The sequence below is a fragment of the Lepidochelys kempii genome, chromosome 3, assembly GCF_965140265.1.
Source record: "Lepidochelys kempii isolate rLepKem1 chromosome 3, rLepKem1.hap2, whole genome shotgun sequence".
Taxonomy (NCBI): Eukaryota; Metazoa; Chordata; order Testudines; family Cheloniidae; genus Lepidochelys; species Lepidochelys kempii.
In genome coordinates, this window is record NC_133258.1 from 73,716,371 (window position 1) to 73,739,660 (window position 23,290).

Genomic DNA, 23,290 nt, shown 5'->3' on the forward strand with positions numbered 1-23,290 from the left:
GCAAACAATTCGATGTTTATTGGGGTGAACTTCCAGCAAGCATAATTCCAGTTTCCTTCCTTAGTGTCCCCCTTCCCAGTTCTGACACCACAGAGCCTTACACCTGTGTCCCTGTTCCCATTCCTGCCCTAAGCCAAACATGATTCCAATTTCCCCACCCCTATTCCCATTTTCCCCACACATACACACCCACTCACTTCCTGATTGACTGCAGACTATACAGTAAAACTTAAGTTCTGCTTAGCTATACCATAACCAATCATTTTCCTGAAATTTAACTAACCAATCCTAACATATTGTAACATGATTATGTAACCAATTATATCCTACCAGCTTAATTAGTTTACACCCAGCAAAATTAATTATACAGCAGACAGAAACAATCACAGAACCAGACAGAGATTATACAGACAAACAATAGCAAAGTGGGAACTATAATGACAAAACAATACAGAAGTGGGGATTTCACATCCCAGCTATTGATAAGTGAGTTCTTGCCAGACAGGATGCTATCAAACTAAGTTTCCTTTTACATTTTCTAGGCACTTCCCTTTCTCTGGAGGTGATAGGCACTATCAGGACAGGACTGTATTCCTAACAGCCCAATAGCACCTTATTTCAATGTGACTAGTTTGGAATGTGAGGATGTGACTGTTCACTTCCCAGCTTGTGGCTGCCTCTGTTGCTTAGCCAAAGGCCTTAGCCTAAGAACAGGGCCTCAGACTGTCACAGTAAGAGAAGGACCTTACACTGGCAGACAGTGATTTTGATTCTTTCTTTTATACCTCTAACTAGCCAAGTGATAAGAATACACCTAAATTCTTCGAGTACAGGCCTTTACAGACAGGCCTGAATATCTATATCCTAACAGCACCATTCACAGCTTCTTCTATATTATAAAGGATACAGTACCTACAGATGATTTGTGTTATTTTATCAATGTCTGTAGTGTTCACGCTATAGACAGGAAGTTCCAGTGCTCTGCAAGGAAAGGCTGTTAAACCTTTTATAGTGATACAGGATCTAGTATATAAAATATGGCAACTCCTAGCTCCAACAGCATAAAATCATCTCTCTGTCATAAACTACAATAAATTTTAGACACAGAAAAACTAGCCTATCATTCTAAAGCATCTTTCACCCTTACAGTGGGGCCTGCTTGAGGCATGATATACAGCTTGTTTTTAATACGAAGAAGACGACTGCTACGTTACCTAAAGCACCCCACTGCAATGTATGTCACAGTTGAAATACTGATCCACCTGAATGGTCCAGCATGTCTAATCATTATCTCTAGAATGAGCATTTATTCTTCTATGTGGACTTACTAGTACTTATAAGTAACCGTTTGGACATAGATACAGAACATAACCTTAAACAGCTGAAATAATCACATCCACATAGTTTGTGGTTTCATAATAAATTACTCTAACTCTAGACCAAGAAAATCATTTTATTTTAACACCCAAGTGCTCTACAGACTCCAGGGTTTATCTCAGCCACCTCTGGTCGATTCTGCATCATTACTGCACATAGTTCAAAGAAAAGCAAGAAAGAGCATTTCTAGTTTAACTGTAAAGAAAACATACTGGACAAAAGAATGGCCTTCTTTCACGGTAGTAGTTAAATTATTGTTCCCCTGGCACTATGTTTGGCTACTGATTCAGTTCTCAGAGGGAAAAGCAGCACCTACTGAGTTACCAGTGCTACTTCCTGCAACACCTATATACTTCTAGGTAAGGACCAAAACACTACTTATTTATGAGACGTGAGCCAATCATAGCCTAGGATGATGGTATGATTATTATTTGTATTACCATCATGCCAAGCAGCCCAGTGGTTCCAGGTTACTGAATACCTCCATTCGTGTTCCTAAGAATTTACATTCTAACTAGACAAGACAGACAAAGGAATTATCGTCCTCATTTTACAAATGGGGAATAGATGGGCAGATAAAGGTGAAGTGACTTGCCCAAGGTCACACAAGAAGTCTGTGGCAGAGCTAGGAATTGAATATTTTAATCATAAATTCAAACACATGAGTATTTTAATCATAAAACCACCCTTCTTCCCTGGTATGAGTGGCAGGCTTGTCTGAGGGACACAAATGGTTGAAGAAGAAAACAAATTTAAAGACACTGGCAGCGGCTGAAAGAAGCAACTGAAACATTCAAAAGTATAACATACTTTAAATTCAATATAAACATACCTCTTAAGAGACCCACTTGCTAGATGAGACTCTACAGAAAAGTTTCTCCCTCCATCTCGATTGTCTAAAGCACAGGAAAAACAAGGGAGTCTGGAGTTCTCCTTTTCCACTTCCATAGCCATCTCTAAGCTTTCAGTGAGGTATGGGGGTGTGAGGGAAATAGTGAAGTCATCATCCATTGTTTACACTTGTTCCTGAAAATGTATTTTAAAAACCAAATAAAACTTAGTTTTCTGAAAATGGGTTTCTTGTAGCTACATTTTCCCTACTGAATGAAAAAAAGTAATTGAGTTAAAGACTCCCCTGTTATCCATGACCTACAATAAAAGAGCATTGCAGTTCAAGTGCATGCAAAATAACAATAAATCTGCAGACTGAATCGCTGCTCCAATATTAATTATGCAACTATGTAACTCACATATTGATAATGTGAGTAAAATTACCATATGATTAATTCCGATTTAGCTAAGGCTGCAAGAAAGCTTGTATTTAAAATCTGTTTACCAAAAAGTCTGAAAGTGAAAAGGGAGAGAACAAAAGCAAGACTAATGTTCACTAAACAAGGGCATATGTCTAAAAAAAAAAAAAAATAACTGACTTTAAAAAAACAACCAGAAAATTAAGGTTTTAAACAGTAACCTGAAAGTGCAGGTTATATCTACCATAATTATATCTATTCTAAATTCAGCCATGGTTTCAGTTTGGTTGCTGACACTTCTTAGCAATATTTTTTACATGCTCTAACTCACTCTGCAGTATTGTTTAGTCTCAAGTCAGTATGATCAAATATTTATTGCTTAAGCATATCTTCAACCTTTGTTTGATACCTGGTTTTGAACTTCCCCATGAATTATTAAGCATATTCATTGTAATTTTGCAAATCACAGTAAACACAGAAGTACAGTTTACTAGGCTGACCCAAATTAAAGGGATCACTTCACACACTCCTGAACTAACCCAGATTATAAATACACTAGGACCTGATCACAGAAGGAATCCCTAAAGCAGAAAAAGGGCAATGACTTCTAGACAGCACATTTTAATTTAACTCCAGAGATGGATTAGGGACAGAGCTTCATAGTTACCATCCATATACAATTCTGTGAATTTCCCCTCTGCAGTATTGCTGAACATTTGAATCAAGGGCTGATTTGAGATTTTAGGCCATGCAGTGGGCAGAGGGGAGGGGCTGGGGATAACCCGTGGTGGTACAGTCAGTGCAGGCCATGCAGTGGGCAGAGGGGAGGGGCTGGGGATAACCCGTGGTGGTACAGTCAGTGCAGGCCATGCAGTGGGCAGAGGAGAGGGGCTGGGGATAACCCGTGGTGGTACAGTCAGTGCAGGCCATGCAGTGAGCAGAGGGGAGGGGCTGCGGATAACCCAGGGTGCTGCAGTCACTGCAGGCCATGTCCTGAGGGTCCCTACTAGGCACCTGGCGCGCAGGGAAGGGACAATCGGGCACAGGGCGAGAGAAGGGGAGCGGCCGCGCGGGGAGGAGCACGCGCTGGTGAAGGGGCGAACCCCGGGGCCGGGTGCACGCGCTACCTACGTGTCTCGGAATTTTTGCCTCTTCTTCCGAACCCCGATACTTTTCCGTAGGTCCCGCGCACACCAGCCATCCAGCTACTGCGCATGCTCGAGAACAAGCGCTCCGGCAACACTCCCTGCTCATTGGACAGGGCCCCTGTGTGACTCCGCCCACTCTGTCTCCAGAGCCGCTCGCGCTCTCCTACCCCCGCTTCCGCCTGCGGCCCGCCAGGCTGAGAGAGACAGACCCCTGGGAGGGGCCATCTGCAAATGGCAGCCCCGCCGTTGCCGGTGTGCCGCCTGTAGGGGGGAACAGCCATGCGAACCACCCCCGCCCAACGCGCGCTGCCTTCCGGACGGGCAGGCTGCCCCCTCCCGGGCTCCGCCCCGCCCCCCGCGGCTCTGTCCATACCCCAGCCATCCCCACAACATTGCTCCCTCCTGAGGGTTCTGCACCATTCCCCCACGGCATTGCCCTCCAGACCCCGCCCCAGCATTGCCTCTACTACTCCAGGGCTCTGCACCATCCCCCCAGCCACCTCTCCAGCATTGCTTCCACCCCAGGGCTCTGCACCATTGGCCCCAGCCACCCCACTCCAGGGCTCTGTGCCTTTCACACGCACACACACGCACCCCACCCCTCCCCGCCAGCTCCACCCCAAGCCTTTGCACCATTCCCCACCAGCAAACCCCTCAGCATTCTGCCCCTGTCATTCTTGCCATAGGGCTTTGTGCTACTCCCCACCAACCAGTGTCCCAGTCACCCCCCACTAATCTACCTAGCAGTCAACATTCACACATTTCCTCCAAAACCTGTATTTTACGCTACTTTCTCCCAGCTGTCCTTCACCTTTCCTGCACTCATTCATCCATCCTGCTACACACACACACAGGTTCCTTATTCCATATCAGCCCCACCACACATTCTGGGCCAGGCCCTCATCATCAACCCCCCCTAGGAACCTCCCACTTTTCCTGACAGCCATATGCCAGCCAGCCACCCAACTATCTCCCTGAATGACCAGGGCTTACATTTGGCCGGAGTTGTCTGGAGTGGAGCTCCAGTAAATTACCTGAAGATTTTATAGCATGTCAGGGCATGGGGGGTCTGGGAAATACTCTATGAGAATTTAAGCCCTCCCCATCCCACACACTCATGGCAGCCTTTCCTTGTCGCCCTCCCTGCCTATCTCTCTCTTCCAGTCACCTTTTACAAGTTCTCTATTAGGCACACATGCATTCCCTGCCAGCTACCCATTCAAATCCCCACATTCCTTGCTGTCCACCTTTCCCCTTCCTGGTCACACACGCCACTCCCTGCCAGCCTCCCATCATTTTACCAGCCACCTATATATTCCCCTTCTTAGCACATGCACACATACCCTACACTTCCTTTCACTGATCCAACCACACCCTTCCTAGCCATTTCCCACAATACCTGCCACAGTTTCCTTGCTGTGACCCCCACTCATTTCTCTCCCATCTATCCAACCCCAAATTCCTTGCCAACTGCCCACCATATTCCCTCAGTCTCCCATCCAGACAGCTCCTCATTCCCACCCAGCCAACCTCCCGTTTCTTGCTGACAGCCACCCATCTAAATTCTGCTTCTCACCGACCCTTCCCTGAACTACCACCACACACACTGTTGCCCCCACCAATTGCGCCTAAGCTCCTCTCCTGCACATTACCTGCCAAAAACCCATCCCTTACCAGCCACCTTCCACCCATTCTCACTCACCATCCATTCTATGTACATTTCCATGATAGCTACCCTGCCAGGAACCAATATTCTCTGCCATTCACCCACTCTCCTCCCATTCTCCATCAGTCACCCATCTCCCTCCCAGACATCCCTCAACATTCTTGGCTAGCAATTCCTCTCCCAGCCAACCTCCTCTTCCCACTCCCCCGCCATCCTTTCTAGCCATGTTCCCTGCCAGCCTCTTGCCAACAATCCCCCATATTCCCTGTCAGCCAACTGCTTCCTACTCCCATCTTGCCTCCCTGTTCCACTCCTGCGATTTCCCATGCCCCTTCTACTTCCTATTTTCCTCCTGCCAGCTCCTCTTCCCTACATTTTTCCTGCTGGTCAAAGTCAAACCCTGCTCACACAATCCCAGACAGCTTTCTCACTAAACTTCCTTCCAGCCATCCCCCTCTCCCTCCCTCACACCTTTCCCATTCTTCCCAAATGCCCATTCCTCCCTCCCCTCCCCTCCCCTCCCCTTACATTTCAGTACATCACTCTATCATTCTCATTCTTCTCCAGCCAAACTAGTGCCTCCTGCCATACATCCCTACTAACCCGCAGGTCTTCTCCTGTTACCCCTTCTCATGCTACTGCCCAAATCCTTCCACCCAATCCACCTTTCCCATCAGTCCTCTCTGCACAATAGTTCCCAACCAGTTTCCCATATCAGCCAAAATTAACCTTCTCCTGTCCTTTCTGTATCCCTATCAGCCCCCCTCTCCGCTGCCACTCCTCTCTGCCAATCCACCAGTGCATGGAAGGAACACAAGTTCTCAGCCAATATGCGCAAAAGTGCCTGACAAATACAACATCCAGGTCGGATCCTCCCATTGTTATGAACTGAAATGAAGTGAGCTGTAGCTCAGGAAAGCTTATGCTCAAATAAGTTTGTTAGTCTCTAAGGTGCCACAAGTACTCCTTTTCTTTTTGAAAACTCTTGATTACTCAGTCATTATGGTGCCCTCTGCGAAAGCTTTAAAACCCTCTAAGCTCTGTGCGTGACATGGCTTTATTAAGACATTGTGCAGTCTGTAACCGATTATTCATTTATATAATTATTGTATCATTATGAATTGTCTTGTTTTTGGTAATTACAAAATACTCTTCCTGGCTTTTCTATGTAAATTACTAGAAGTGCAGGAAACTTTTGTTCCCAACTGGAAAGTTATAAAGAAGTTCTGCTGTGGCTGCTACAGCTGGTGGGGTTATTGCTGTGAAAGCACCTGTGGTGACTAAAAAGCTACTTTTACTCTTAGATTTGCAAGAATCTCTCTTTTTCCTTCTCTAAATCCCTGACTAATTAAAAAAAAACAGTACATCATGGTTAAATAAAACTGTACCCAGGATAACCCTGATTTCCATATGCAGATTTATCTGCACTGACAGCCCCCTCTCCCTCTCTCAGTCTCTCTGTGTTTTTTCTCTCTTTCTTTCTCTCTATACACTGTGTCTGTCTGGTTTTCAGGGCACCTTAATTTTTTGCTTTCTCTCGCATGCACAGACTCAAATATCTAGCCGAAGATGCAAAGTGGTTGCTGCAGTCATTGTCTTGAGGAAGAAAGCTCATCATTGCAATGCCATCTTTTCACTCGTGCTCGGTGATTAAACTTCCCCAGCGTGGGGATGGAAAAGAAGCTGGAAATGAAACAGGATTGGGGGAAATCACATTGCTGCAGCTGTAGCCTGCGGTGGCCCCTGCCAGACGTGTCCGGGTTTCTGGGGTCCTTGACATTCAAAAGCAATGTGAGAAAATATTCGGAGACAAAAGCTGCAGCCTAAATGATCATTTTCTTTATTTAACATGGCAGCAGGCGCCGTGCGTGGGTAGGATCAACATGCTGCGTGTTCAGTTGGACTTCTCTCCCTGTCTCCCTTCGAAGATGAAAGGAGATAATGTAATCTTTCCTGTGCCAAATAGGGACCCGAGGTAAGAATCTTGTTTTAGTAATCACGTTTCCTAAAGTTTTGAAACTGGATATATTTTCAGTTTCAAACCAGTAAGAGGCAAAATGTGTTTTATCTGTCTTTAAAGAAACCCAGAAAAAAAGTTAATGTACAACATATTCGAGGTCCGTTTGGAAGGATTACTTTGTCATTTATTTCTGTGCTGTTTGTTGGATATTTGTTGCGAAAGCAGACTTCAGGAGTGACATCATGGTTTACAGCTGGTGCTAAAACTGATCTGCAAAGTCTTAACAAAACAACAACTTTGCAATAAGAAATTGAGCTACAGATGCATGTGCTGTCTTTTTCGATTGTATCCCAAATACTAGAACTCTTATTAAAGGATAGTGAGTTTTTTATTTTAACAGAGACGCAATGAATGCTGCATAATTAGGTACAGTATTTAATTTGGCTGTTGTGCAGCAAAAGAATAAGGTAATATTTTTTATTGTACTAATCAGACTCAAGATGTTCTCTGTGTTAATTGGGTTAAAAATTGCAGTACTTATTAGAAATTCTAATTTCACAATGCAGCACTGACAATAAGCTCCGCCAGTGAATTATTCACATCTTTAATTTGCTCACTTAATGACAGTGTTCTGTAATCAGAGTGCAGAGACTGCTTCCTATGCATTATGTATGATGTTCAGGACTTAAATGCAAGACATTATGAAGCTCTCAGTGGCTCAGTAATTAGTTTTCCCCCAGACAGGACTTAGATATTCACAGATAAAAGTCTACAGTTGAGATAATGTTAAGGTTGTGACACATACTAACAAAAGCAGAGGAGTTCAAATTTAAGGCTGAAACTATGTTCCTTTCTCATCCATTGTGCTTAGGAGGCTGAAAAATAACACGTGATAGTATGTAACAGTATGTGCAGCAATACATCGGTTCAGGGGGGTAAGTTAAAGGACTTTAGTTTAACTTTGAATTTCCTTGCTTTTGGCAGTTTGTGACTGACAGTTTTTTCCCATCAATTATTTATATATAGTTTTTTAAAATAAACTTTGTTGTGAAAAGGAGACAGTAATATACACATTAGATAGTAACAATGTATAGGAAAACATAGGGATGATTAAATATATTTTAATGGTTTTTATAGTTGATGTTAAACCCAGAGGTTTGCAACTCTATCAAGCTTTATGGTTTAACAAGTAACTGTTTTGTTATATGTACTAAGTTTGAGAGCACTTACCAGCATGGCTGCAGTGACATTTTTTTCAATCTTCAGAATCTATAGTATATACGTACTTTGGAATGCATGTTGATTTAGAAAACTGCATGTTATTCACTTAAAAATACTAACTCTAAAAGTGCTGTTGTGGCTCAGAGTGCAAATCCTCCCTTTTTGTGTTTATCACTGACCTTGTATTATGTGGGGCTCAGTGATTTAACAGAGGGGAGAAAGCATGGTTACATCATATCCTTACATCTCATATTGCTGGTTGTAAAATGGGCTGTTAATAAGGGAAGTTGAGGAAAAGTTAAGAATAACCATAACTTTTTTGTCATATTCAGGCAATGGTCAGGCTGGCCGCTGTGAATTTGTGTTAAAAGTGTCTTATGAAATTTTAATTGGAAAAAAAAATTCTCACTTGGGCAAGTTTGTCATTTTTAAAACCTCAGTATCTTATTTGGAGCTGAGAGTGTTAATTTTAAAACTGATTAATTTGTATTCTTGACTTCAGAGACACTACTTGGGAGAGTAAATTTACTTACATGCTTAAGTGTTTGCAAGTTGTGTGCTAGAATTTTTAATGATGACTACCAAGTTTAATATAGATATAAAAAACTATCGGAGATTTCAAATTAGTACTCAAATATAGACAAAGGCTTAATAATTTTTAAGTACGTCTGGAATTTAAAACAAAATATTTGAAAATCAACTTCTTCTTTACTTCCCTGCCCAGCCCTAAGTTCAGAATTCAGTTTGTCCCTTAAACAGCTGATAGCAGGGTTATAACCTAATAACTACTAAGGCTACTGCTTATAGCAGACACACATCTGTTTGCTACAGCCAATAGTAGGCACTATGTCCCAGATCCACAAAGGAATTTAGGCACCTAAATCTGGGCTTTAGATGCCTAAAGCTCAGTTTTAGGTTCCACTATAATCCATATAACTTCTGCTGAACTCTGTAGGCCCCTTCACTCACTCAGCACCTAAGTTTTCAGAGTAAAAGTTCCCTTAGTGCCTAAGTTTCTGCTTCCGAGCATGCACTCTGCTGCCACACTCTTACCTGCCAGGGTGGGTGCCCTAACTACTTGACTATAGAGTCATTCTCTCTCTCTCTCTCTCTCCATCTCCCTCCCTCACCCCTCTTCCTGGCCCAATGACTTTTTAAGTATTTATACACAGTGGAACAATTTCAACAGGAGAGAGTGAGGGAGCCTCACAGAGTATCCCTTCTCTCAGCGGTTAAAGCACTCCACTGAAAAATGGGTAATACTCTTTGAAATTTTTTCTCATGCTCCGCCTGAGGGGGAAATTGAATCCAAATCTTCCACATGAATGCTCTAGCCATTAGGCTAAAATGGCATCATTTTGCATGGGATGCAGCAGGTGCTTAACTCATTCTTAAAAGAAATGACTCAACTGCTTAACTCCAGGAGAGGGGTTCCCAGCTGTGGATTGCTAGCAGAGGTAGGTGCCTCCTAGGCGTAGCCACCTATCTTTGTGAGAGTGGTCAGGCTTAGGAAACACCTCTCTCCTTAGCATCTCCCATTGGCTAGTTTAGGCAGCACCTCACCTAGTGTGCTGGCTTTTGTGGGTTGCATTCTAAATTATATAGGGAGTCTGAGCACTTCGAGCCTTTGTGGATCCCACTGTTTCACTGATTTTCTAGATGCCTAAAAGTTAGGTGTTGCAACACTTACATCCCTTTGTGGATCAGGACCTAAGTGTTTGCAGGATTGTGCCTTTCCTTTTCAACAGTTGGTGAGTAAACACATAATCCTGACCGCAGAAATTGTGGGAAAAGTCACCATCTCTGCTGAAGAATAATTATATCAGATTAAAATAATTTTATTCCAGAGTAGAGTCACTGGTCAACTGACCAGTCTAGTTCTGCTGGTCAGTTTCCCCACATAGACAAATTCTAAGTTTTAATTTTTAAAAAGTTAGTTTCCTAGACCTTGTCTTTCGAAGGAAAGCTTGGAAATGTGACCTGAGTATAACTGATGCAGTGATGTTTGCCAGCTCAGGCATACTTCCTGAAAGAGCTCTGAGTGATACTCAAGGCATCTCAATGTGATGTTAACCCAAAGACCCACCCTACCAACAACACTCCAGCAGAGGACTCAATGTTGTAGATGCAGAAGAGTACAGTGGATCCATCCCACCAACCAGACATATACACTTCAGCTGTGAGGTGTATACTCGGGGGGTGATAAACCTGCTGCCACCCAGCCTCTTCAGGAGGGCAAGGGGACCTCATATACTCCTGAGGGGAGGGGGACCCTGATATTACTTCTGCAGAACAGAATGGGTCTCTATACCAGTGTTCCTGCTTCTCTGGGAAGGGAGGACCGCATGACGCTGGTCCCTCCAAGTGGGGGCAAAGTTGAGGGGGCATGTCATGTGTCTAGGGCCCAGAATTACTTAATCTGGGCCTCTAGGACATGGCAACTGCATAAAGGACATTCAATAACATTTTAATACTAGTGACAAAATCAGAAGATTGTAGTCATAATGCATTTAAATGGGTGACATTTTCTGACCTTGTTTATATTGATCCAAGTTCAAGAAGCATTATGAGTAAAAATCTGTGAAGAGGAATGGTGGCTTATGCATCTCTGAAAGCCTTCTCTTAATTTGGGCCTGATGCTTTTCATGTGCATAGCTCCCACTGAAACTAGAGAAATATTGCATGTAGAAGGACTAGAAGGACTGAGCCTAATATAGTTTCAGAAATTATATTCAAGTACATGTGCCAGAATGTCTCATTTCAGAATTATTGTTTTGGCTTGATAAGTTGAGAGTAAGGGGCAACTAAAAGGAACTAAAATATTTAGAGTGAAAAAGAAATTGAACATTGATGGTGATTTGTGTTCTAGAGAAATCAGTTCTCAAGGTACATATGTAAAGGACAATTATAAACAGGATACCTGGTGGAAATCACAGATGGGACCATATTTATGCTTCCCAATATTTTACCAGAGTTGCTTGGGAAAACAGAGTAAATAAATTCAAATATACAGTAAAATAGTGAAGCCAATATTTATTTATATTTAATATAGTGTCTATCCAAGCTGAAGACAGTGTGTACTTTAAAACACACCACTGATAAATATTCTTATTACAAATAAAAAAGAATAATTGCCAAGTCAAGCAAAATTTAATAACCATATGAGCTCACACATAATGTGCCCATAAAAATATAAATCTATGAAATCTTTGACTCGCATACATATTTTTATAGTAGCCCAGACAAAAACAGAGTAAGAATATTTAATACCACACAAACTCTTTCACTGAAGAGTCTGACTATGTCACCCCTCTCTTTGCATCCCTCATTGCATCCTCTTCTTTGTCATATCAATTATAAGCTACCTGTCTTGATTTTCAAGGCCCTTAACAGCCTATCTCCACTTCTAGTATCTTCTGTCATTCACTATTGAGATGTTGATGTCTGGCTCCCATGATTCCAGCCTGTATCGTCCACATGCTAAATTTTCAAACAAGTACTGTGTGTCCCTCATGCTTGGGAGGAGCTCCCCATAAATATCCACAGAGATACCTCATTGTCCTCCTTCAAATCATTTGTTAAAACTTTCCTTTGCCAGGATACCATAAAAAAACTTGATAACAGTTAGGCTGCTGGTGTATTGAGACCACTATTGTTTCATTGTTGACCATGATGGCCAGTATTGTTTCATTGGTTCCTCGTACTACCCCATCTGTCTGTCTGTATCTGTCTTTTGTCTCTTGTTTTATACTTACATTGTAAGCTCTTTGGGGCAGGGATCATCTTCTTGGTCTGACTTTTGTACAATGCCTAGCACAGTGGGGTTCAAATCCATGACTAAGGGTCCTATATGCAATGGTAATACAAATAATAATAATACTCAAGGGTATTTCATATCAGCATGTGGAGAGGTAACCAGGGTCATCGGGAGCCTGAGCCCAGTTCAGCCACTAGAAGGCGCTGGGTGTGGTTGGCATAAATGGATATCAAACCTATGTGAGGATGAGCTGGGCCTTCATAAATGAAGGACACCCAGGTAGTGGGAAGGAGCGTCGGGGAGGAGACCCAGGTGAGAGTTGCTGGGAGTTTCCTCTCTTGGGCTAAAGGTAGAGAAAAACCTGGGCCGAGGAGGTGTTGATCTGAAGTTTGAGGGAAGCTGTGATGGAGGCTGAAAAGAGCAGGAGGTTCCTGTGGGAACTAAAAGGAACAGATTAGACTCCAGAGGGAGGCCATGAGGTAGAGTCTGTAAGAAGCAAGGAGAGACCCTGGAGGAATACAACAGGCATAGGATTCACAGGCAGAGGGCCTGGACAGTGGAACACTGAAGGGGACTTGCTTGCAGGAGCCTGATGTGAAGTCAGTAAGAGGTCCATGGAGGCAGCAGCAAGGAGTCTGGTGGAGCAGATCATAGCAACTGGTTATAGGGTCTCTGGACTGAAACCCAGCACAATTGGGGGTCCTGGGTTCCCCCACCAGCCTCTGGGAAAGTGTGACGCTCCAGAGAAGGGGATAAGGGCAGCTGAAAGCCCTGAGAGAAGAGGCATGAAGACTACAGGGCCCAAAGTTGGTGCTGAAGACCTTTTATAAGGACATTGAGACTATTATTTGCTGGATTTACAATGTTATTCCGGAACGGGTGAGACTAAACTTTGACCAGGCTGGAGGGCCAAGATGCAAGAAGAGGCAGACCAGAATGACCATCAATAGGGGGTTCTAGAGTGGTAAGAGCATCTATACCAGGCCCAGCCAGAAGGGGGTACTCCAGTAGTAAGTTCAGCCTCCTGCACAGCACTATCACTAAAATCCAAGGAAACCACCAGTAAAGGTAGCATTAGCAACCCTAAGAACCTCAGCTCACATACTTTAATGCCTACCCCTTTTAATACCTAAAAACACTGACAGATTCCACAGCATTTTGTGACATTTCCCATTTCTTTTTAAAAATGTGGGGGTAATGTTGGGCAGGGATACTGAGGAATCAGCGTTAGCAGGTATGAGGGAGAGAGAATGGGGGAATAGGAGAACAGCAGGTTTTGACCCCCATACAGTCTTCTCCAAAGTTCCCTAGTGTCTCCACTTTCTCTGCCCAAAACTTCCCCATCAATGGAATGCAGGCTGTGGTGAGTGGGATTTTTTTGACGGGGAGAGTCTGGCCATAGGAGGTAGGGATTGCAAAGCTCCAGTGGGTGCATGCAGAGGGGATGTAGGTTCTGGTTGGGGGGGTGCTGGGTTCTGGTAAAGTGGGGCTCAGGGAGAAGCAGAGTGTAGCCAGCTGATGGATTGAGCTCAGGATTAAACAAAGACTGTGAATGGCTAGCCAACTACAAAAGCAGTTTCTCCTCCCTTGGTGTTCACACCTCGACTGCTAGAAGAGGGCCTCATCCTCCCTGACTGAACTGACCTTGTTATCCGTAGCCTGATTCGTGCTTGCATGTTTATACCTGCCTCTGGAAACTTCCGCTACATGCATCTGACAAAGTGAGTATTCACCCACGAAAGCTTATGTTCCAATATGTCTGTTAGCCTATAAAGTGCCACAGGACTCCTTGCCGCTTTTACAGATCCAGGCTAACACGGCTACCCCTCTAATACTGGATTTTTGGTTTATTACAGGGCTGGCCTTACAGGTGCATGATGTGGGCGACCATCTAGGGCACCGCGGTCGGAGGGGTGGGGCACCGTCTGAGTGCCACAAGCTGCGGACCTGGGCTGCTGGAGTGGGGTGAGTGCAGGCAAGCACAGGTCTGGAGCCCCTGACTCGCCGGGCAGGAGGCTGGTGATGCCATCAAGAGCTGCCAGCCTGGTGGTGAGGCACAGGCAGCAGGGCTCATCCCTGTGGAACCAGCAGGGTCAGCCCTTGGATCCCCCCTTCTTGCAGGCACGGGTGGTGGCCACGCACCCACTCTCCTCCTGCTAGGTGATCAGGTGATGTATGGCAGGGGGAGCCCCTGGGCTCAGAAACTCCTCCCTGTGCAGTCCAGCTGGGCTCTGGGACCAGGAGCTGGTTCTCACTCCCTGCATCCCACGCAAATTCAAAGAAAGGACACCAAAATACAAGTTCATCCAGGGCACCATTTTCCCTAAGTCCAGCCCTTGCTGCTTATAACACTCTATAACCCACTAGCAAACCCCCCTCCCCAGCTACTTCCCCCTCCTTTCCTCCCTGTGATAGGAAGGGTATTAATGGGCCCCTTCACCTTGAACAGTCTGTTGAAATATGAATTAACTGCTTATGCTAAACAATCTGTTCCACCTTGTATTTAGCTGTGACACTCTGAGTTAGTTTCCCATACCTGAGTTTACACAGAGGTATTCTTCAAAAGCTTGTCTCTCTCACCAACAGAAGTTGGTCCAATAAAAGATATTTCACCTACCTCGTCTCGCTAATGTCTTGGGACCAAGACGGCTACAATAACATTAAATATGTAGTGGCAGCAATCAGTCTAATAAGACCCACAGCAAGGAAGAGAGTGTGATTAAGAGGAAAATAAAGCAGCACCTAGAGACAGAGCCAATAGGCGGCATGGATGGACTCTGACTACCAGGAAAGCTGAATTTCCAGACAAAACATCTTGCACAAGCATGGAAGCAGTAGAAGCAAGAGTTGGTTCTGTATACAGAGCTGACCATAGGGGAAAAAGGATGAGAAAAATGAAGGTAGAATCATCTTTATTATCTCATTGGGGGGAAAAGGATGAGATGTGAGTAAAACTTTGTTCCCAGGATCATTGCCCAAAACATTGGAACAGCTAGTAAAGGTGTTTAAGTGCCATGACCCCAGACAGAATAAGACTGTAGAGAAATACCATTTTAAAACCCCCAAACCAAGTAACAAACAGGGAATAGATAGTTTCAGTAGAACCTCAAGTTATGAACACCAGAGTTATGAACTGACTGGTCAACCACACACCTCATTTGGAACCGGAAGCACACAATAAGGCAGCAGCAGAGACACACACAAAAAGCAAATACAGTATTCTGTTAAATGTAAACTACTAAAAAAGTAAAGGAAAAGTTTAAAAAAAGATCTGACAAGGTAAGGAAGCTTTCTGTGCTTGTTTCATTTAAATTTTAGATGCTTAAAGGCAGTATTTTTCTTATCCATAGCAAAGTTTCAAAGCTGAATTAAGTCAATGTTCAGTTGTAAACTTTTGAAAGAATAACCATAACATTTTGTTCAGTTATAAACATTTCAGAGTTATGAACAACCTCTGTTCCTAAGATGTTTGTAACTGTGAACTAACTTACAGAACTAATAACTCTGGCAATCATGCGTACCTTTGACAACATAAAAGGTTGCCTAATTAGGGACAGAATTGTTTGTGGAACACATGTTTCCATCTTACAAGGGAATGTTGAGAGAAATAGATCTAACCCTAGGGAAATGACTCCAAACAGTAAAGGCAGCTGAACTGTCCAGGGAAAACATCGTAACAGCAGCCACTAGTGCAGAACAATTATATGGGGTCAAACTAAAGGTACCCAGGAGCCAGGACAGAGAAAGATCAATTGAAAATACAAGCATCATTGTCCAGCAGCATGGAAGGCCAAAAGAAAAATGCCCAGCCTGTGGGCAACAGTACAAAATGTGTGAAAAACAGAACCATTTTATGTCCTAATGCCACAGTTACCCGAAGAAAAATAAAGCATCAGTACATGCAGTGATTGAGGACATAGAGACTACCAATGAAGAGGAGGATGTCTGCAGGGTGACTTCAGCAGGCCCAAAGATTCTCAATGTACACTCACTACAGAAGAAGTGAGTGTACATTCAATTCAATCATTCAATTGCCAGTGAGTGTACATTCAATTCAATCATTCAATTGCTGGGCATGAATGCATATGCAACTACTCATAGGCACCAACTCCAGAAGTGCTTCAGGGCTGGAACACCCATAAGAAAAAAGAGTGGGTGCTCAGCACTCACCAGCCACAGCTATTGGGCAGCATTGCCAATCAGCTGCTTGGCTGTGCCCTCAATCAGCTGATCAGGGACGGAGCTGTTTGGTGGCTTGGGGAGGAACTTGTGGAGGCAGAGAGCAGAGATCAGTGCACAGTAAAGGGCCTCAAGGAGGAGGCAGAGCGAAAGCGGGCCCTTGGGGGAAGAGGTGGAGTGGGGGCGGGACCTTGGGGTGGAGCAACCCTGGAGAAAAGGAAAAGTCAGCACCTATTCAACTATGCTATTGAATCAATGACCAATTCAATTCCAGCTGGATTGTGGAGCCAGCTACAATGTAATTCCAGCAATACTGATAAACAGCAATATTAGTCTGGAGAAATGTGAGGAAGTGCTGGTGATACACAATAAAACTATTCTGGGATCAGTGGGCAAATGGAGCTGTCAATGAGAAACCTGCAAAATAAAAGATGTTATTACCTGGAGTTTATAGTAGTTTATACAATAATTGAAATATAAGGCTGGAAGGAGCCTCAAGAGGTCATCTAGTCCAGTCTCCAGTGCTGAGGCAGGACCAAGGATTCCTAGACCATCCGTGACGGGTGTTGGTCTAACATCTTAAAATCCTCCAATGATGGGGATTCCACAACATCTCTTGGAAGCCTATTCCAGAATTTAACTACCCTTACAGTTTTCCTAGTATCTAACCTAAATCTCCCTTGCTACATTTTATCCAATTACTTCTTCTCCTCCCTTCAATGGACATGGAGAAAAATTGATCACCTCCCTCTTTATAACAACACTTAACATATTTGAAGGCTGTTATTAGGTTCGCACCTCTGTCTTCTTTTTTCAAGACTAAAAATGCACATTTTTTAAAAACCTTTCTTCATGGGTCAGTTTTTTCTAAACCTTTTATCATTGTTCTTTCTCTCTCCAATTTATCCACATCTTTCCAAAAGTGTGGTGCTCAAAACTGGACACAGCTGAGGCCTTATCAGTGCTGAATAGTGTGGGACAATTACCTCCTGCGTCTTACGTATGACAATCCTGTTAATACACCCCAGAATGATATTAGCCTTTTTCACAACTGCGTCACAGTGTTGATTCATATTCAATTTGTGATCCACTATATCCCCCAGATCCTTTTCAGCAGTACTACCACCTAGGCAGTTATTCCCTCTTTTGTAGTTGTGCAATTGATTGTTCCTTCCCAAGTGAAGTAGTTTGCACTTGTCCTTATTGAATTTCATCTTGTTGATTTCAGAACAATTCTCCCATTTGCCAAAGTCACTTTGAATTGTAATCCTGTCCTCCGAAGTGCTAGTGGCCCCTCCAAGCTTGGTGTCATCTGCAAAATTTTATAAGCATACTGTCCACTCCATTAGCCAAGTTATTAATGAAAATAGTGAGTGGCGCAGGACCCTGACAGACCCCTCGGGGACACTACTAGATATGTCCTCCCAGTCTTACAATGAACCATAGATAACTACTCTTTGAGTATGATATTTCAATCAGTTATGCACCCACCTCATAATAATTTCATCTAGACCACATTTCCCTAGTTTGCTTTTGAGAATGTCATGTGGGACGCTGTCAAAAGTCTTCTTAAAATCCAGATATATCAAGCCTATGCTTCCCCTCCCCCATCCACAAGGTCAGTAACACTATCAAAGAAGGAAATTAGGTTGGTTTGCCATGATTCAGTGATATACAGAAGTACCACTCACTTTTGGGCAGTAGGGCCGTGGAAGTCATGTATTTGATTGCAGTACACTGCAATATCTTCATTGTGAGAAAGGACAGAGAACAGTCACTGTCGGTCCATTCTAGCAGAATATTAGGATATTTTTCACAGAGATGGACACCTACAGGGCAAGTTGAAGGTAGAAAGAGACTCCCACATGCAGCCTGTGAGACTTCTGAAACACAGAGTTCCATTAGTCCTGGTGGAGCCACTGAAGAAGAAACCGGTAAGCCTGCAAAGAAGAGGCATCCTTATACCTGTTAGAACAAGCACACAGTAGATCAATAGCTTCGTAGTGGTGAGAGAACCTGCAGGTAAACTGAGGCTCTACATTGAAAATAAGTCACTACTGTTACCAACAATTGAGGACATCCTACCCAATCTATCCACAGCAAAAGTGTTTGTCAAGAAAGGATTCTGGCATATTGAGCTAGATGAGCCAGCCAGCCATCCGATGACCTTTGTCACACTGTTTAGCAGAAACTGCTGGGTATGAATGCCTATAGAGATCAACCCAGCACCAGAGGTGTTCCAGTGTAAACTGAACCAGGCACCAGGAGGACTCCCAGGTATCCAAAGTAGCTGATGACATTCTTCTTGTAGGAGGAGGAGATGACAAAGAAGAGGCAATGCAGGGCCATGATACGAAGCTGCAACAACTTTTTAAACCAGTGCCGGGAGTGGAATATTAAGCTGAGTGCAGTCAAACTGAAGGTGCAGAGAACTGAAGTCCCCTACATCAGACACCGTGTTGACTTCTGAGGGACACCAAGAAACTGAGAGCCATTCATGCAATGCCCAGACCAAAGGAAGTGAAGTGATTTATAGGAATGACCGACTATTTTTCCAGATTCCATGCACACCTATGGAAGCCTCTGTGCCCTTGAGACAATTAATACACAATGATGAGGTGTGGGAATTGTCATTTACCCAAGAACTGGCATCTGAAAGAGTAAATAAAATAAAAAACGAGATACCAGTCCTTAAGTACTACAGCCATGCAGAGTAGCTAGAGCAACAGTTTCAGAGTAACAGCCGTGTTAGTCTGTATCCGCAAAAAGAAAAGGAGTACTTGTGGCACCTTAGAGACTAACCAATTTATTTGAGCATGAGCTTTCGTGAGCTACAGCTCACTTCATCGGATGCATACTGTGGAAAGTGTAGACGATCTTTTTATACACACAAAGCATGAAAAAATACCTCCCCCCACCCCACTCTCCTGCTGGTAATAGCTTATCTAAAGTGATCACTTTCCTTACAATGTGTATGATAATCAAGTTGGGCCATTTCCAGCACAAATCCAGGTTTTCTCCCCCCCCCACAAACCCACTCTTTCCCCTTGTTTTTTCCTACCCCACCCCAGACGTTCTTATTAAACCCTGGATTTGTGCTGAAAATGGCCCACCTTGATTATCATACACATTGTAAGGAGAGTGGTCACTTTAGATAAGCTATTAGCAGCAGGAGAGTGGGTTTGTGTGTGGGGAGGGGAGAGAAAACCTGGATTTGTGCTGGAAATGGCCCAACTTGATTATCATACACATTGTAAGGAGAGTGATCACTTTAGATAAGCTATTACCAGCAGGAGAGTGGGGTGGGGGGAGGTATTTTTCATGCTTTGTGTGTATAAAAAGATCTTCTACACTTTCCACAGTATGCATCCTATGAAGTGAGCTGTAGCTCACGAAAGCTTATGCTCAAATAAATTGGTTAGTCTCTAAGGTGCCACAAGTACTCCTTTTCTTAGAGCAACAGTATGATCCCTAGCGGTCTAGGAGTAACACTTATCCAAAGCTAGTAGCCCACGCCATTTGCTCGTAGAGCCATGAGACACACAGAAAGGGGATGTGCTGAGATAGAAAAGGAGCTACTGGCTGTGCTCTTTGGAATGGAACGAGTCCATTAATTCACTTCTGGGTACAAGAAAAATAAGGTACTGCCCATCATAGGCACAGACTCCATAGGTGCACCAGGGCTAGAGCACCCATGGAAAAAAAATATTGGGTGCTCAGCACCCACTGGCAGCCCCATGGATCAGCGCCTCCCCCTACCATCCTCCTCCCCATCCCCAGCGCTTCCCACCTGCCAGTGATCAGCTGTTCAGTGGCGTGCAGGAGGCACTGGGGGGGAGGGGGAGGAGCAGAGACAGGAAGAGGTGGGACAGGTGCAGAACAGGGGTGGGAAGAAGTGGGGCAGGAGTGGGAGCTTGGGGGAAGGGGTGGAGTGGGGGCAGGCCCTGGTGTGGAGCAGGGGTGGGAAGAGGCGGGGCGCGGGCTGGGGTGGGGTCTTGAGGGAAGGAATGGAGTGGGGGCAGAGCCTGGGGCAGAGTGGGGGTCGAGCACCCCCTGGGAACTGTGGAAGTCAGTGCCTATGCTGCCCATGATCTGAGGTGGTTTCTGGCATATAGAATCTGCTAATGTGGGTAAGAGGCAAATTGCCTGAGTTTCCTAAAGTTCTCTGTACTTTTATTTTTGAGCTGCTATATTCCGATCTGAAGAAACTCTACATTCCAGTGTTTGTTTATGGATGGTATGATGCATGCACAGGGCCAAATTAACACATGGCTTTAGGGGCTGAAGCCCAAGGCCTTGGGCTAAGGGGGCCCACGCAAAAATAAATCCGTAATTCTATACAATTTAGTGGTCACCAACCCGTCGATCGTGATCGACTGGTCGATCCTGAAGCCTCTGCCAGTTGATTGTGATCTTCAGGCTGCTAAAAGTCCAGTGGCGCAGCAGGGTCTGACTGCCACAGCCCCACACCGCTCCCGGAAGAGGCCAGCTGCTGGCATGTCTCTGCGGCTCCTGGCAGGAGAAGTGGGGGAGAGGCAGCTCTGCGCGCTGCCCCTGCCCCCAGCACCATCCCCGCAGCTCTCATTGGCCAGGAACCAGCCAATGGGAGCGGCAGGTGCAGCGCTTGTGGGTGCAGGCAGCCGTGCCAGCAACCAGCTGCTTCTGGGAGCAGCATGAGGCTATGGCAGGCATGCAGACGGCCTACCTGAGCCCTGCTGCGCTGCCTGTTTTAAGTGCCTCCCAGTTGGAGCCTGCACTTCGCACCCCTGCCTGTAGCCCAACCCCCTGTCCCAGGTCAAAATCCCCTCCTGCACCCCCACCCTCTGCCCTAGTCTGGAGCCCCCTCCTGCACCCAAACTCTCTCCCAGAAAGAAACTAATATAACAGCTGTTCTAAGGTAAGAAGTAGGCTATTTTGAATTAACTTAACTACTCTGCATGTTTTAAAACTGAAATGTAACCACAGAACAGCTTTATGTTAATTAAAAAGCAAGTGTAGTATAGCGTTAATAGCTCGATGTCATAATTGTGATAATTTTGTTTTAAATTAGGAAAAAGACTTGTATACAGGGACCCCACAAAATCTAATAGCCCCAGGCCCACAGGAGAGTTAATCCGGCCCTGTGCATGCTGAACCATCTCTTAAGGCAGGCGGTCTGTGACCAGTAGGAAGTCACTTCACTGCTTGGAAAAGAGGGACAGAAAAAACCAACAACCCACCAGCTAAACTGTTGCTCAGGATTCCAGGTACCTCCAACTAGAACGTATAGGTTGTGCTACTAAATATACCACATCTTTTGTCATTTGTTGCTGATAGCAATAAAATAGAATATATAGAAGCAGTTGCAATGGAGGTCCAACAAATGATTTAGGCTAAGATCTTAAAAGCTGACTAGTTACTTTGGCTTCCTCAATTTCAGAGAACTCAGTTTGAGATATCTTAAAGGGGCCTGGTTTTCCAAAAGTGGTAAACACCTATGCTCTGAAAATCAGCCCTTTTATGGTATCTGAAGGACACCCAAATACCTAGTCACCTTTGAATATTTTAATCTTCCTATCTACTGGTCACTCCAATGCTTATTCAGATGCTTACAGGAAGGTATGGAGAGTTTAAATTAAATGCTGTAGATAATCTTTAAAATTAATAATCTAGTCTCTGGTGAGGTACTGTGTACTCCAGCATAATTTTTTGCAAAAATTGAACACTCAACTTTAGTACTTCTGAAAGCAAGATACTGGATTCAGCCAGAAATATTGTGTGAAATCCTGACTCCATTGAAGTCCTAAAACTGTTAGCAAGGTGTGGATGTTTCACATATTTTATTACTAGTTGAAAAGCCAAGGAATGTCAATAATTTAACTGGTTTCAGAGCAACAGCCGTATTAGTCTATATTCGCAAAAAGAAAAGGGGTACTTGTGGCACCTTAGAGACTAACCAATTTATTTGAGCATGAGCTTTCGTGAGCTACAGCTCACTTCATCGGATGTAATCTGATACAAGACTGTTATTAACTTGTCTTTAGGCCAGTACAAACATTAAAAGACTGTTAACTAAGTTGCAGTGCAAGACTTGTTTCCACACAACAAGCCTCATAGGTAGTTTTCAGTTTAAATTCTGCATTGTTTGTTACATTACCTATAGGAACAGCAGTATTTCTGATCCAAGTCCTTCTATTGAAAGTAATATTCTTTAGTCATTTCCTCCAACCCATATACAGAGCTGTGGATCTTTTCCAGAGAAATGCAATAAAATGTAGGCGGTAATAGATAGAAAACACATTTTTTAATTTACTAAATACTTATGACTTTGCTCTTTTCCTCCTTTCATGGTATCTAACTTAATGAGATGTAAACTGAAAAATGCCTTGTTTTCTAATATCTGAGTTTGGGGTTTTGAAGTCCTACCACCTTCCAGAAGATTGCAAGGGCAATTGTAACACCGACAGACTCTGGTTGTCGGCAGGCAGGATCAAACCTGGGCCTCTGGAACTAAATGCATGAGCTAAAAGCCATATAGCTGTTAGCTGAGTCAGCTTATGCTCAGATCAATCTGTTAGTCTTTCAGCCCTGGTCTACACTAGAACTTTAGGTCGAATTTAGCAGCGTTAAATCGATGTAAACCTGCACCCGTCCACACAATGAAGCCCTTTATTTCGACTTAAAGGGCTCTTAAAATCGATTTCCTTACTCCACCCCTGACAAGTGCTTAAATCGACCTTGCCGGCTCGAATT

At 44.1% G+C, this 23,290-nt stretch overlaps 1 protein-coding gene and 1 long non-coding RNA gene across 3 annotated transcripts in view; one reads left to right on the forward strand and one right to left on the reverse strand.

Moving 5' to 3' along the window:
- MMS22L (MMS22 like, DNA repair protein) overlaps positions 1-3,851 on the reverse strand; it is a 151,157-nt gene extending 147,306 nt beyond the window's left edge. For both annotated transcript variants that reach the window (XM_073336800.1, XM_073336801.1), the window contains exons 1-2: positions 3,759-3,851; positions 2,210-2,403 (exon numbers count right to left, since the gene is read on the reverse strand). In XM_073336800.1, the coding sequence (XP_073192901.1) occupies positions 2,210-2,388 (179 nt within the window). In that variant the 5' untranslated portion in view covers positions 2,389-2,403; positions 3,759-3,851. The remainder of the gene's footprint in view (positions 1-2,209; positions 2,404-3,758) is intronic.
- Positions 3,852-7,012: 3,161 nt separating this feature from the next.
- Positions 7,013-23,290, forward strand: part of LOC140908196 (uncharacterized) — a 562,606-nt gene continuing 546,328 nt past the window's right edge. Inside the window, exon 1 of the long non-coding RNA XR_012157800.1 lies at positions 7,013-7,416. This is a non-coding gene — a long non-coding RNA (uncharacterized lncRNA). The remainder of the gene's footprint in view (positions 7,417-23,290) is intronic.